This window comes from Heloderma suspectum, chromosome 2 (genome assembly GCF_057233095.1).
Source record: "Heloderma suspectum isolate Gila_16-S chromosome 2, 16-S_ref, whole genome shotgun sequence".
NCBI classification, from domain to species: domain Eukaryota; kingdom Metazoa; phylum Chordata; class Lepidosauria; order Squamata; family Helodermatidae; genus Heloderma; species Heloderma suspectum.
In genome coordinates, this window is record NC_139459.1 from 340281265 (window position 1) to 340295167 (window position 13903).

The following is a 13903-nucleotide window of genomic DNA, read 5'->3' on the forward strand; positions in this document are numbered from 1 at the left end:
AATAGACTAGTCTAGCTTCTCTGCTGGTAACTGCTACCTTAAAGGGTTGTTGCAAGGAACAAATTCACTGGGGTATATATACCCCTGTGGCCTCCTTGGAAGAAAATCAAGAATAGTAATGTAAAACGTAACAGGAAAGAATGTATACAAATGACTTATGAGCCTTTTGTGGCACTGTTTCTCTTTGAATAAGCTCACTGATTTTCAGATCTAAGAACGTCAGATGGTGGAGAAGTGGGAAACACCACATCGTGGACAGAGTTTGTTCTCCTGGGCTTTCTACGCCAAACAAAACTATCAACCATTTCTTTTGCTGCAGTCGTATTCATGTTCGTTGTTGCTCTACTTGGAAATAGTCTCCTCCTGATTGTGATCCAAGTGGACTCAAGTCTCCAGACGCCAATGTACTTCTTCCTCAGTCAGGTGTCCTTCATGGATATGTGCCAAGTCCTTGTTATTGTTCCCAAAGCAGCAATGGGTTTTGTAACACAGCAGAAAACGATTTCACTTGCAGGATGTGTGGCCCAGGTTTTTCTCACCCTGAATCTAGGAGGAGCAGAATGCCTCCTGTTGGCTGTCATGTCATATGACCGGTACGTGGCCATTTGCCGGCCCTTGCAATATCCGGTTCTCATGAGGAAAAAAATCTACATAGCCATGTCAGCAGGCTCATGGATTTTATCTTTTCAATATGCATTGATGAAAGCTATTTATTTACTGCCTCTTCCATACTGTGGATCAAACGTGATAAACTACTTTTTCTGTGAATTCCAAGTCCTGATAAAATTTTCCTGTTCAGATACAGCCACCTTTGAAAAAGTGTCGTTATTCATTGGTAGCAATTTACTGGTCCTTTTCCCATTCTCAGTCATTGTGGCCTCCTACATATCCATCCTTCTGCAAGTTCTGAGGGCAAGGCGTTCAGGTGAAAGAAGCCACAAAGCTCTGGGTACCTGTTTGTCCCACCTGTGTGTTGTGACCATCTTCTATGGCTCAGCCATGTTGAGGCACTTAAGGCCAGCTTCCTACTACTCAGCAGAGATTAACCAGATTTTTTCTGCATTGTGTTCAATTTTCACATCTACACTGAATCCTTTCATATACAGCCTGAGAAATCGGGATGTATTAGCAGCACTCAGAAAATTGTTTAGAAACTGAAGTTACTTGCATAATAACAATCTTGCTGATGAGGGCAAAGGCCTATTTAATCCAGCACTGTGTTTCCCACAGTGGCCAAGCAGTTGCCTCTGGGAAGCCCACAAGTAGGACGTTGTTCCCCACCCCCAGCAACTGGTAATTCTGAGGCATACTGTTTCTGATCCTGGTCCTGGAGGGAGTGTATAGCCACTTTGACTAGTAGGCAATAGGGATATATGAGAAATTCATTTCATTTTGTTTTGATCAGATTTTACCCAATTCGCAGTCTGAATATGGACTCGGACGCAATCCATACATTTCTGAGTTTTCAGTGTGATTCATGGACCAAAAAAGACATGCATTTGACAGCATGCATACATTGGAAAAATGTGTACTTTTGAAAAATAGGCACAAATACACTCTAATCAATGGGAGAAAAATGCATACATTTCAAAGATTCAGAGAGGGACATGTGGGAAAATATGCACGAAAATACACATGGATTTTCATGTGAAAAGGGGGGGGGGAACTACAAAGCTCACAATCTGATACAGACTTTAGTCAGAACAAGCTTTGAGATGGTATTAGAGAACTAGTTTTGTCGATTCACACATCCCTAGTAGGCAATGATAGCTGGTTATCGGCCATGAATTTGTCTTCATGTATTTCTACATGGACTAAACAGTTACTGTTAACAGTAGTATTGTTGTTGTTCCAGTGTAATCCCTCTCACCCCCACCAACACACACAATTATCTAGAAAGGAACCCAATAATGATATCTTTACCGTCCCAAGCGTTCCAGCAGTCCAGATTATTTCTGAAATTGTTTACGATTCTGATATCCACACTGAACTGCTTTACATACAACTGAGGCACCCCAAATATTAGCAGCAAGACGAAAACTATTTAGGACACTGGGGTTACTTAAATAGTTTCATAGAAAACATAACATTTTGCTCATTTTCTCTATTAATTTTGAAGAAAATAATCTTACTACATTGACAAATAATGCTGTAGGCTCTGGGAAGAATGTTAGAACCCAATTCATTGAGGTGGGCTCTCAGTGTGGAGTCTTTCCAGCAACAATTAAAGACATATTTGTTTGCCTGGCATTATCCTGACAGCTAGCCTTACCAGCTATCCTCAGTTGTAAGACATTTAAGGGATTAGACCTGATAGACAGAGTGCCTGAGGAACTATGGATGGAGGTCCGTAACATTGTTCAGGAGGCAGCAACGCAATCCATCCCAGAGAAAAAGAAATGCAAGAAAGCAAAGTGGCTGTCTGATGAGGCTTTACAAGTAGGGATGGACGAAAGGGACTTACCTGGTCCTGCAGCTTGCTTCGTGGTGGGGGGGAGGCGCTTCGGTTCTCCCCCCGAAGTTCAGGCGAGGGGGGGGAGGCACCCCGCCTTGCCCGGCCGAAATTCAGGCCGGGGGGGAGGCGCCCGATCCCTCGCCGCTGAAATTCAGGCCGGGGAGGAGCGCCCCGTCTACCCGGCCGCGAAAAAAAAAAGGAAAGTAAAAAAACAACAACAAACACCCGTGATAGGCTACGTAATGATTTACGTAGCCTATCACGGCTAGATTTCCAAAGTCAGCCGTGATAGGCTATGTAAATCGTCATGTAGCCTATCACAGGTGACTTTGGAAAAAAAAAAAAAGCACGTACACAAATGGCGGCGCCCATTGGGCGCCGCCATTTGCATTCCTTAGTTTGGCACATCTAGTCTACGTAAAGATTTACGTAGACTACGGCGAAAATAAGGGCAACGCAAATAGCATTCCCTTATTTTCGCCGTAGTCTACGTAAATCTTTACGTAGACCAGACGTGCCAAACTAAGGAACGCAAATGGCGGCGCCCCATGGGCGCCGCCATTTGCTTACGTGCTTTTTTTTTTCCCAAAGTCACCCGTGATAGGCTACGTGACAATTTACATAGCCTATCACGGCTGACTTTGGAAATCTAGCCGTGATAGGCTACGTAAATCGTTACGTAGCCTATCACGGGTGTTATTTTTTTTTTTACTTTCCTTTTTTCTTTTGCAATGGCGGCGGCGACAGCGGGTCAGAAGACCCGCTGCCGCCCCCGCCGAAACGCCGCCAAAACGCCGCCGGGACCCGCCGCCGAGAGGGACATTCGCACGAGGTAAGTCCCATCCCGGGGGGGGGGGCCGGAGAATTTCACCACCAATTTCAGGGGACTGAATGCGTTGACATTCGGCCTCCTGGAGATTCGTGGAGAAATTCTCCGCCATCCCTATTTACAAGTCGCTGAGGAAAGAAGGGAAGCAAAAAGCAAGGGAGAAAGGGGAAGATATATCCAACTGAATGCAGAGTTCCAGAGAATAGCAAGGAGAGACAAGAAGGCCTTCTTAAATGAACAATGCAAAGAAATCGAGGAAAACAATAGAATGGGAAAGACTAGAGATCTTTCAAGAAAATTGGAGATATCAAGGGAATGTTTTGTGCAAAGATGGGCATGATAAAGGACAAAGAAGGCAGGGACCTAACAGAAGCAGATGAGATTAAGAAGAGGTGGAAAGAATACAAGAAGAACTATACAGGAAAGATCTGAATGTCCCTGATAGCCATGGTAGTGCGGTCACTGAACTTGAGCCGGACATCCTAGAGAGTGAAGTCAAGTGGGCCTTAGGAAGCGTTACTAACAACAAAGCTAGTGGAGATGACAGTATTCCAGTTGAGCTATTTAAGATCCTAAAAGATGATGCTGTTAAAGTGCTGCGCTCAATATGCCAACAAATGTGGAACACTCAACAGTGGCCACAAGACTGGAAAAGGTCAGTTTACATTCCAATTCCAAAGAAGGGCAATGCCAAAGAGTGTTCAAACTACCGTACAATTGCGTTCATTTCACATGCCAGCAAGGTGATGCTCAAAATCCTACAAGCTAGGCTTCAGCAGTATGTGAACCGAGACCTACCGGAAGTACAAGCGGGGTTTCGAAGAGGCAGAGGAACTAGAGATCAAATTGCCAAGATTCGCTGGATTATGGAGAAAGCAAGAGAATTCCAGAAAAAATGTATATTTCTGCTTCATTGACTATACTAAAGCCTTTGATTGTGTGGATCACAACAAACTGTGGCAAATTCTTAAAGAGATGGGAGTAACAGACCACCTTACCTGTCTCCTGAGAAACCTGTACGAGGGTCAAGAAGCAACAGTAAGAACCGGACATGGAACAACCAATTGGTTCATAATTGGGAAAGGAGTACAACAAGGCTGTATATTGCCGCCCTGCTTATTTAACTTATATGCAGAGTACATCATGAGAAACGTCGGGTTGGATGAATCACAGGTCGGAATTAAGATTGCCGGGAGAATTATCAACAACCTCAGATACGCAGACGATACCACCCTAATGGCAGAAAGTGAAGAGGATCTAAAGAACCTCTTGTTGAGGATGAAAGTGGAGAGTGCAAAAGCTGGTTTGAAACTCAACATTAAAAAAACGAATCTGGCCCCATCACTTCCTGGCATATAGAAGGGGAAGAAATGGAAGCAGTGACAGATTTTACTTTCTTGGGCTCCAAGATCACCGCAGATGGTGATTGTAGCCATGAAATTAAAAGACACTTGCTCCTTGGGAGGAAAGCTATGGCAAACCTAGACAGCATAGTAAGAAGCAGAGACATCACCTTGCCGACAAAGGTCTGTCTAATCAAAGCTATGGTTTTCCCAGTAGCAACGTATGGCTGTGAGAGCTGGACTATAAGGAAGGCTGAGTGCCGAAGAATTGATGGCTTCCAACTGTGGTGCTGGAGAAGACTCTTACGAGTGCCCTGGACTGCAAGGAGGTCAAATCACTGAATCCTAAAGGAAATCAACCCTGACTGCTCATTGGAAGGACAGATACTGAAGCTGAAGCTCAAATATTTTGGCCACCTAATGCGAAGAGAAAACTCCCTGGAAAAGACCCTGATGCTGGGAAAGATTGAAGGTAAAAGGAGAAGGGGATGGCAGAGGATGAGATGGCTTCACTGATGCAATGAATATGAACTTGAGCACACTTCGGGAGAGCGCGCAGGACAGGAAGGCCTGGTGTGCTATGGTCCATGGGGTCACGAAGAGTCGGACACGACTTAACGACTTAACGACTGAACAACAACAACAAGAAGGATTTTCCTTTCTCTAATTATAATATTTCTTCAATTTTATTTATTCATACAAGGAGTGCTTCCAGAAGAGGCTTTTTAATCACCTGCCTCATTCACAGAAACTTATAGTACAGACATTGTTGTCTTCTATTTGCACCTCCTTCTTTTGCTTACCACTTCTTCCAATTTTGTGTCATCTGCAAATTTGATCAGCATTCCCTGCACCTCCTCCTCCAAGTCATTAATAAAAATGTTGAAGAGCACTGGGCCCAGGACTGAGCCCTGCGGTACCCCACTCGTTACCTCTCCCCAGTTTGAGGAGATCCCATTGATAAGCACTCTTTGAGTCCGATTCTGTAGCCAACTGTGGATCCACCTGATCGTTGTTTTATCTAGCCCACTTTGAGCTAGTTTGCTCATCAGGATATCATGGGGCACTTTGTCAAAAGCTCTGCTGAAGCCAAGGTATATTATTATGTCCACAGCATTCTCACAGTCCACAAGGGAGGTTACTTGATCAAAAAATGAGATCAAATTAGTCTGGCAGGATTTGTTCTTGACAAATCCATGTTGGCTTCGAGTCATCACTGCATTGTTTTCAAGGTGCTTACAGACTAATTACTGTATCATCTGCTCCAGAATTTTCCCAGGGATTGATGTCAGACTGACTGGTCTGTAGTTCCCAGGTTCCTCCTTTATGCCCTTTTTGAAGATAGGGACAACATTAGCCCTCCTCCAGTCATCTGGCACTTCCCCCGTCCTCCATGATTTCTCAAAGATAATAGAGAGTGGTTCTGAGAGTTCTTCTTTCTGCCAATTCCTTTATTACTCTAGGATGCAGTTCATCTGGCCCTGGAGATTTGAACTCATTCAAAGTAACTAGGTGTTGCTTGACCATAGTCCTATTGATCTCAAACTGCAATCCTGCCCCTTCAGCCTGTACTTCGCCTTCTCCAGGGGGCTCATAAACCCTCTTTCAGGAGAAGACTGAGCCAAAGTAGGAATTGAGCACCTCTGCCTTTTCTTTGTCATCTGTTATCATTTTGCCATCCTTATTTAGTAGCTGAACAATCATTTCTTTCCTCTGTCTTTCACTATGCACGTAGCTGAAGAAAGCCTTTTTGTTGCTTTTAGCATCCCTTGCTACCCTCAGCTTGTTCTCAGCTTTATCCTTCCTGACACCATCCCTGCAATTCTGTGCTACCTGCCTGTACTCTTCCTTTGTCCCTTTGCCTTCATTCCACTTCCTACATGTGTCCTTTTTTGTTTTCAGGTCATCTCTAAGCTTTTTGTGAAGCCACATTGGCTTCTTCTGTTGTCTTCCACCTTTTCTTCTTGTTGGAATTGTTTGTGATTGTGCCTTGAGAATTTCCTTTTTTAAAAGCTCCCACCCATCTTGGACTCCTTTTCTTGTTATTGTTGCTTGCCATGGGACCTTACTGATCATTGTTCTGAGTTTATTAAAATCAGTTTTCCTAAAATCCAGGGAACATGTTTGGCTACACTCGACTTTTGCGTACTTTAGAACCATGACCTCAAGTTGAGTAATGAAACAGTATCATTTACAAATAGTTTGGATGTGTTTTGTTTTTTTTAAAAACAGAATGACATTTTAATTGCTTTCTAAGTATAGATAGAATAGATATGGATATATAGTACATTCCAAAATAGAATTAAGTGCACTAATAGTCACTGAAATAAATGAGCTGAAGCAAACATAATTCCCTGTGGGATTGCAAACATTGTCTGATATATGTTATATGAGAAAAATTAATTAATACCAAAGGGTTTGCTATGAATGGAGTTTATTTCCTCAGATGTCAAATGTAACATAGTTCAACAGCTCACCCCATCACGGCAGTCAAGCAATAGGGATCCACATATGGAACAATGGGCAATGTCCAAGGTTGTCATTCTGCAAACACAAATAGAGCTAGCAGAGCTCCATTGAATCTCTCAGTTGCACAATCTGCATTGTGCTGGCGTATCATGCTTGTGCAAACTAACTTCAGTTGGATCCTCCCTTTGAGCATAGTTCAGAACCTAGTTTCCACTAGAGGCAATGTCATTTGCACCAGTGGAATGACACATTTGGATACTGCCCCAGGTTTCCCTGTGTGACTCAGACAGCGGGGAGGGGGTTGCAAGAGTCTCCCAACCCAGGAATGGGATCTGCATCCAAGAACCTGCCTGCAGACCTGGCACAGCATGTGTGTATGGGGTGGAATCTCCACACTCCCACTCTGAAAAGTATTTGGCTTTGTGGTGGGATCCTCAGTGGAGCCCCAGACAGTGTTTATTGACCTCTTTGGAGGAAAAGCAGATGAAGGATTAGGCACTTGAACATTTTAAAACATGGAATGAACAGTGTGCACAATCCCAGTTCAAGCACCATTTCTTTCACCGGGCATCATGTTCAGCCTGTTCTCAGTAGACAAGTACACAGTGTCACATTCCCCAAACAGCCAGGGAGAAAGGCAGAAGCAGGGCTGGCAGGTTTGAGGGGGCCTTGGGGAAAGTGCTCTCTGGGATGCTCCGTTCTCTGTTGGTGGGCCCCGGCAGGCTTACCTGGCAGCAGTGGTAGGCAGGCAGAAACAGCACTCTGTGCAGCACTGGGTAGCTGGGAGCTGCCATTTTCGTTTCCCACAATGCCCCAGAGTGATGCTACGTTGTGGGCCTCATGGGAAATTAAAATGGCAGGTAGATCCAGCTGCTTGGAGCACCAAAACAGATTTTTTTAAAGTAGGCCCTAGGATAGACGTTGGTGATGGCACCTGTTGGAGCATTGCGGCCTGAGGAGCTGGCTGAGGGCCTCGGTGCTGACACTCTCGCTGACAGAAGTACGGTCAGTATAGTTTATAGTCTCATTTTAGGCTGAGATTCAAACGGTATGAAAATGGTATAGCTGCTAGATGTAGATTCAGCCAAAGAGTCTTATATTCAACAGCAGGGATTTCAACACACATGCTGGGGATTCCATGATGGTTTCCACTTTGGGCTGCCTCTTCATTCTCCATTACATGCCATTCTGGAGGGTGCCCATTTTTCAGGACTAGTCTTTTGGGTGACACAGGGCAGGAGAACACCTGGATCTTGACTCTTCATACCTGCAATGTTGGTATGTGCACATGCAAGGATTGGCTTGTAGCAAATCACACCAAACACTGAGGTTACAGAAATAATTCTGAACCAGAATGTCTGCCAATAGTCCCACAGGCAGTATATTTATATATTTATTTGATTTGTACCCCTCCTTTCTCCCAGGAAAAATGGCACTCAAGGAGGCTTACAATTATAAATAAAACTTGATTAAAATAAGAATAAAACAATGCATTAAAATTCAATACTAACATGGTAAAAACAGAATAAAAACAGCACCCAACCCAACAGACCCAGTTACACACCAAAGGCCTGCTGGAATAAAAAGACTTTTGCTTGCCAGCGGAAGGACAGGAGAGAAAAAGCGAAAGTAGCCTCCCTTGGTAGGGCTTTCCACACCCTGGGGGCCACCACTGAGAAGGCCCACTCTTGCATCACCACCAAATATGCCTCTGAAGCCAGCAACGTTGAAAGGGGATCTCCTGAAGATCTTAAGACCTTGGCAGGCTCATATGGGAGATGGTGGTCTTTCAGGTAGCCTGGTTCCAAGCTGTATAGGATACTGGAGTCCCCCTTCCATGGCCTCGGGGGGAGGGATTCTGAAGAATCCTATGATCTCTGAGACACTCTCCCGGGACCATAGGATTGCTCTCTCAGTCTCTTTGGCTTGCTCTGTTTCCTTTTCTTCCATGTTGCCCATTATTTGTCCTCCCCAATCACTGAGGGTGCTTCCAGATAAGGCTTTTATTGTGAAATCGCCATGCCTCAGACATGGATTTTTATGAGGCATCTACATGTCATTGGCTTCCATTCAACTCTCCTATGTTTCCCACCACTTCTTCTGTCCTTTTCTTACCACAAAAAAATGGATTACGAAAGAAAACATAGAATAGCCACATAATGTCGTAGCGGTACGTAGCTGTCCACCTGGAAGCACCTGGTGAATGAGGGCGAAAAACAAATATAGAAATAACTAGAGATGGGAGAAATGTTTTCTGTTTGTGTAACGTTGTGTTCTTGAGCCAATACACGAAACGAAATTCAGTTATCATTTGAAATGTGCACATCTCCTAATTCGGCAATGGGGTTCTCCAATCAAAAAATGTGTACAAGCCTTTGTAGATTATTGAAAAGTGCACACAAAAACGCATGTACTAGTGAAAATTACATTAAAATACATTACGAAAATGCCTGCAAAAATGTGTATATTAGGCAAAACTGTATACAAACGTGTGTACTTGGGGAAATGTGCCCAAAATACAAACAAATTTTCATGAGAACTCTTTTCTCAAAGAATGGGACAAACCAAATTTAACACTGGAAAAATTAGGAACTGAGAGAACCTGAAAATGACAGATTTCCCTAGCCCTACAAATAACTAAAACCAATAATCATCTGCAGGCACTCTCTTCTTAGAAAACATCATAGTAATTTTCAGAATCCCCAAAGTGCTCCACTGCAAAGTACCTATCTATGTGAAATTATTCAGAGCCGTGTTGCTTTCTGGTATCAGCCACTTTAATTGAGGTCATGGGACTGTATTCCCTAAAGCATAAGATGCTATTGCTTGGGTGATGCAAGCAGAGCTTGGCACATTTAAACAACAACAGCTGCTTTCTGACATGGAGAAAATGAATTAAAGGACTTCAGCACTGTTACCAGAGCAAAGTTATAAAGACTCAACCAAAGAGCAAAGACCATTTCCAGGGAGCAGTTGATACCTTGGATCCTCTCGTTGCAATAATCAGGATCCACAATGACACAAGCAGGTATACATTTATTCCAGCAGTCCAGAAAACCAGCAGCAAAAAATATTTAAAATGCTTTGTTCTAGTTGCTCTAATGACATTTTACATCTATTTCAGAATTTGCATACTGCATTTCTTTTCTCAAAACCAAAGTGGGAAGCTAAACTTTTTGTGACTTTTCAAAAGCACCCTGACTATTATTGGGACAACCGATCATCTTTTGGAATCTTGTTTAGTTGATGTAAGTCATTCCATTCAATGTATCAGTACTGATTTTGAGAACCAGAACATGAGAATGATTGGGGCACTGAAATCCTCTGCATGTTTGCTCAGACGTGTCCCACTGTGTTCAATGGGGTTTACTCCCACGTAAGTGTGGATAGGATTTCAGCCTAAATACCTTTATTTTGGGAACATTCAAATGTATTAGGCAATTAAAAAATGTGTTTATTTCCTCCTTTCTCCCCATGTTGGAGAAGGCATATGATGTATAGTTAATATAATATTGTTGTTTACTATTTTTTAAAAGGGAGTTTTAAAAACGTTATATATTCTACAAAAGAAGAATTTATAAACGAACATTTCCTTTGACCGTACAAAGCAAGAGAACTAAGATGGCTCTCCCATGAGAAACATGGGATTAGCCACCTGTTCAAAATGAGTGATGTGGCTTTGCTCTAGGGTTTTTTCACAGAAAAAATAATTCTCTGACTTAAGTGGCAGAAGACAGCTGTGCACAATGCAAATGGACTGGTGGTGTACGAAGCGGTTTTCAATGTTTCAGTAATTGTTCTTGATTTGTTTTTAGGTTAGGCAACAAACATTCAGCTGAATAAGCATACAAACACTACCTAAAATTTTGTTTAAAAGCCAGACGGTCTGCCTGATAGGAGGTGTAAGACAGTGAATCTGTGTTCAAATTACACTAGTGCTATGTCAATGGCATAAGCGGAGCAGGAGCGCTGGACACCGCCCAGTCATTAAAGTTTCCAAAACAAACAAAAATGGGGAGAACATCTAGGAGATGATCATATCAACAGTAAGCACTTTTCTTCCATTTCATTTCTATAGGAGAGTTTTAAGCACATTTAGTTATTTCCTCTTTAAAGCAACGGATTTGAAAGTGCCTAACTTGAGGCCGAATTGCCCCCAGTCCCCCACGCTTTCCATCATGCAGAAATTACTCTGAACGTGTATATCAGGGGTGGGCAACATATGCCCTGTGGGCTACATGCAGCCTCCTGGCCATTTTTGTGGGGTCCCCCATTACCCTGCTGCACCACTGAAATTTGGTGTTGCAGCAGCAGTGGCAAAGTCGGTTAGTTCAAAGCAAAATAGCCCCTGTTTCTTGCAGCTATACTGAATTTGAATTTCAAGGGCTAACATTTTTCCTTTTAAAATTGGGCATTTCCTTCTGCCTCTGCCATTGTGCCACCAAGTTTTGATAGCTTGTAAACAGGGGCAGCTATGCGGCCTTCAGTGGAGTCCTGGGGGCAATGCAAACTAGGGATGGCCAGATTCCCTACCTTCCAGTCCATGGGGGAATCCGCCTTGGGGGGGAGGCGATCCATTCCTCCCCCTCGGAATCCTCCACCATTACCGTATCACAAACAATCCGGAGCAGGAATGCCAGTCCACAGGGGATCCTTGGGAGGTGGAGGTGAGTGGTGCTGCTCTGCCATGGATTCCGGAGGCCGGATTCTTTGAGATAGGGATGTCAGAGAATTCCGCGACGGATCTCGGGGAGGCCGAATGCCAGTGCATTCAGCCCCCTGAAATCCGTCGTGGAATGAAGCCCCCGCCCCCCCAACCCACGAAAGGTGCGTGGGATGAAGTCCCTGCTGCCCCCACCCCACGAAAGGCGCGCGAAACGAAGCACTTAGCTGCTCCCGTCCGCGCTGCTTTGCGAATGGCGGCCGTCCTGCGGCCGCCATTCGCTTCCTCCTCTTCATAGCCGTGATAGGCTACGTAAATACTTATTTAGCTTATCACGGCTAACGCAGGGACGCCATTTGCGTCCCTGCGGAGGCCGTGATAGGCTACGTAAGTATTTACGTAGCCTATCATGGTGGTGGGGGGGAACCCAGCGTACACAAATGGCGGTGGCTACTGCCATTTGCGTACGCTGGGGTTTTCCCCCCTGCCGTGATAGGCTACGTAAATATTTATGTAGCCTATCACGGCTCAATACAGGGACGCAAATGGTGGTGGCTACGACAGCCGCCATTTGCGTCCCTGCAGGGCTGCCCAACGGCTGGATGTCTGGCTGCGGGTGGCCAGAGTCAGCCGGCAGCTCCGCGGCTTGGCCACAGAGCGGAGCTGGCCAGGCAGGATTCCAGGGGGAGGGACAGAGCACCTCCCCCCCATCAAGGATTCTGGGGGGAGGGACGGAGCGCCTCCCCCCCCACCGCGGATGCCCCTGCGTGGAGCCAGGTAAGGGATTCGTACATCCCTACTTTGATAATAGTAATGTAAAACGTAACAGGAAAGAATGTATATAAATGACTTACGAGCCTTTTGTGGCACTGTTTCTCTTTGAATAAGCTCACTGATTTTCAGATCTAAGAACGTCGGATGATGGAGAAGTGGGAAACACCACATCGTGGACAGAGTTTGTTCTCCTGGGCTTTCTACGCCAAACAAAACTATCAACCATTTCTTTTGCTGCAGTCGTATTCATGTTCGTTGTTGCTCTACTTGGAAATAGTCTCCTCCTGATTGTGATCCAAGTGGACTCAAGTCTCCAGACGCCAATGTACTTCTTCCTCAGTCAGGTGTCCTTCATGGATATGTGCCAAGTCCTTGTTATTGTTCCCAAAGCAGCAATGGGTTTTGTAACACAGCAGAAAACGATTTCACTTGCAGGATGTGTGGCCCAGGTTTTTCTCACCCTGAATCTAGGAGGAGCAGAATGCCTCCTGTTGGCTGTCATGTCATATGACCGGTACGTGGCCATTTGCCGGCCCTTGCAATATCCGGTTCTCATGAGGAAAAAAATCTACATAGCCATGTCAGCAGGCTCATGGATTTTATCTTTTCAATATGCATTGATGAAAGCTATTTATTTACTGCCTCTTCCATACTGTGGATCAAACGTGATAAACTACTTTTTCTGTGAATTCCAAGTCCTGATAAAATTTTCCTGTTCAGATACAGCCACCTTTGAAAAAGTGTCGTTATTCATTGGTAGCAATTTACTGGTCCTTTTCCCATTCTCAGTCATTGTGGCCTCCTACATATCCATCCTTCTGCAAGTTCTGAGGGCAAGGCGTTCAGGTGAAAGAAGCCACAAAGCTCTGGGTACCTGTTTGTCCCACCTGTGTGTTGTGACCATCTTCTATGGGTCAGTCATGTTGAGGCACTTAAGGCCAGCTTCCTACTACTCAGCAGAGATTAACCAGATTTTTTCTGCATTGTGTTCAATTTTCACATCTACACTGAATCCTTTCATATACAGCCTGAGAAATCGGGATGTATTAGCAGCACTCAGAAAATTGTTTAGAAACTGAAGTTACTTGCATAATAACAATCTTGCTGATGAGGGCAAAGGCCTATTTAATCCAGCACTGTGTTTCCCACAGTGGCCAAGCAGTTGCCTCTGGGAAGCCCACAAGTAGGACATGAGGGCAATGGATCTCTCCTGCGGTTGTTCCCCACCCCCAGCAACTGGTAATTCTGAGGCATACTGTTTCTAATCCTGGTCCTGGAGGGAGTGTATAGCCACTGTGACTAGTAAGCATTAGAGATGTATGAGAAATTCATTTCAGTTCATTTTGATCAGAATTTACCCAATTCGCAGC

At 44.4% G+C, this 13903-nt stretch overlaps 2 protein-coding genes across 2 annotated transcripts; both read left to right on the forward strand.

Moving 5' to 3' along the window:
- The first annotated feature begins 327 nt into the window (after window positions 1–327).
- On the forward strand, window positions 328–1158 carry LOC146355178 (olfactory receptor 2M5-like). The gene has a single exon (XM_084829851.1). The coding sequence runs from the start codon at window positions 328–330 to the stop codon at window positions 1156–1158; it is 831 nt and encodes a 276-aa protein (XP_084685977.1).
- A 6865-nt stretch (window positions 1159–8023) lies between these two features.
- On the forward strand, window positions 8024–13612 carry LOC146355179 (olfactory receptor 2V1-like). Its single transcript, XM_084829852.1, has 2 exons — window positions 8024–8096; window positions 12663–13612. Exons 1-2 carry the CDS (start codon window positions 8024–8026, stop codon window positions 13610–13612), a joined length of 1023 nt encoding a protein of 340 aa, XP_084685978.1.
- Window positions 13613–13903: the final 291 nt, after the last annotated feature.

What these genes read in the sequence shown, in the direction of transcription:
- LOC146355178 (XM_084829851.1), top strand. Translation starts at nt 328, where the DNA reads ATGTTCGTTGTTGCTCTACTTGGAAATAGTCTCCTCCTGATTGTGATC.
- LOC146355179 (XM_084829852.1), top strand. Translation starts at nt 8,024, where the DNA reads ATGGCACCTGTTGGAGCATTGCGGCCTGAGGAGCTGGCTGAGGGCCTC. An exon ending in TGACACTCTCGCTGACAGAA is followed by an intron (nt 8,097 to 12,662) that starts GTACGGTCAGTA and finishes ACTGATTTTCAG; the next exon opens with ATCTAAGAACGTCGGATGAT.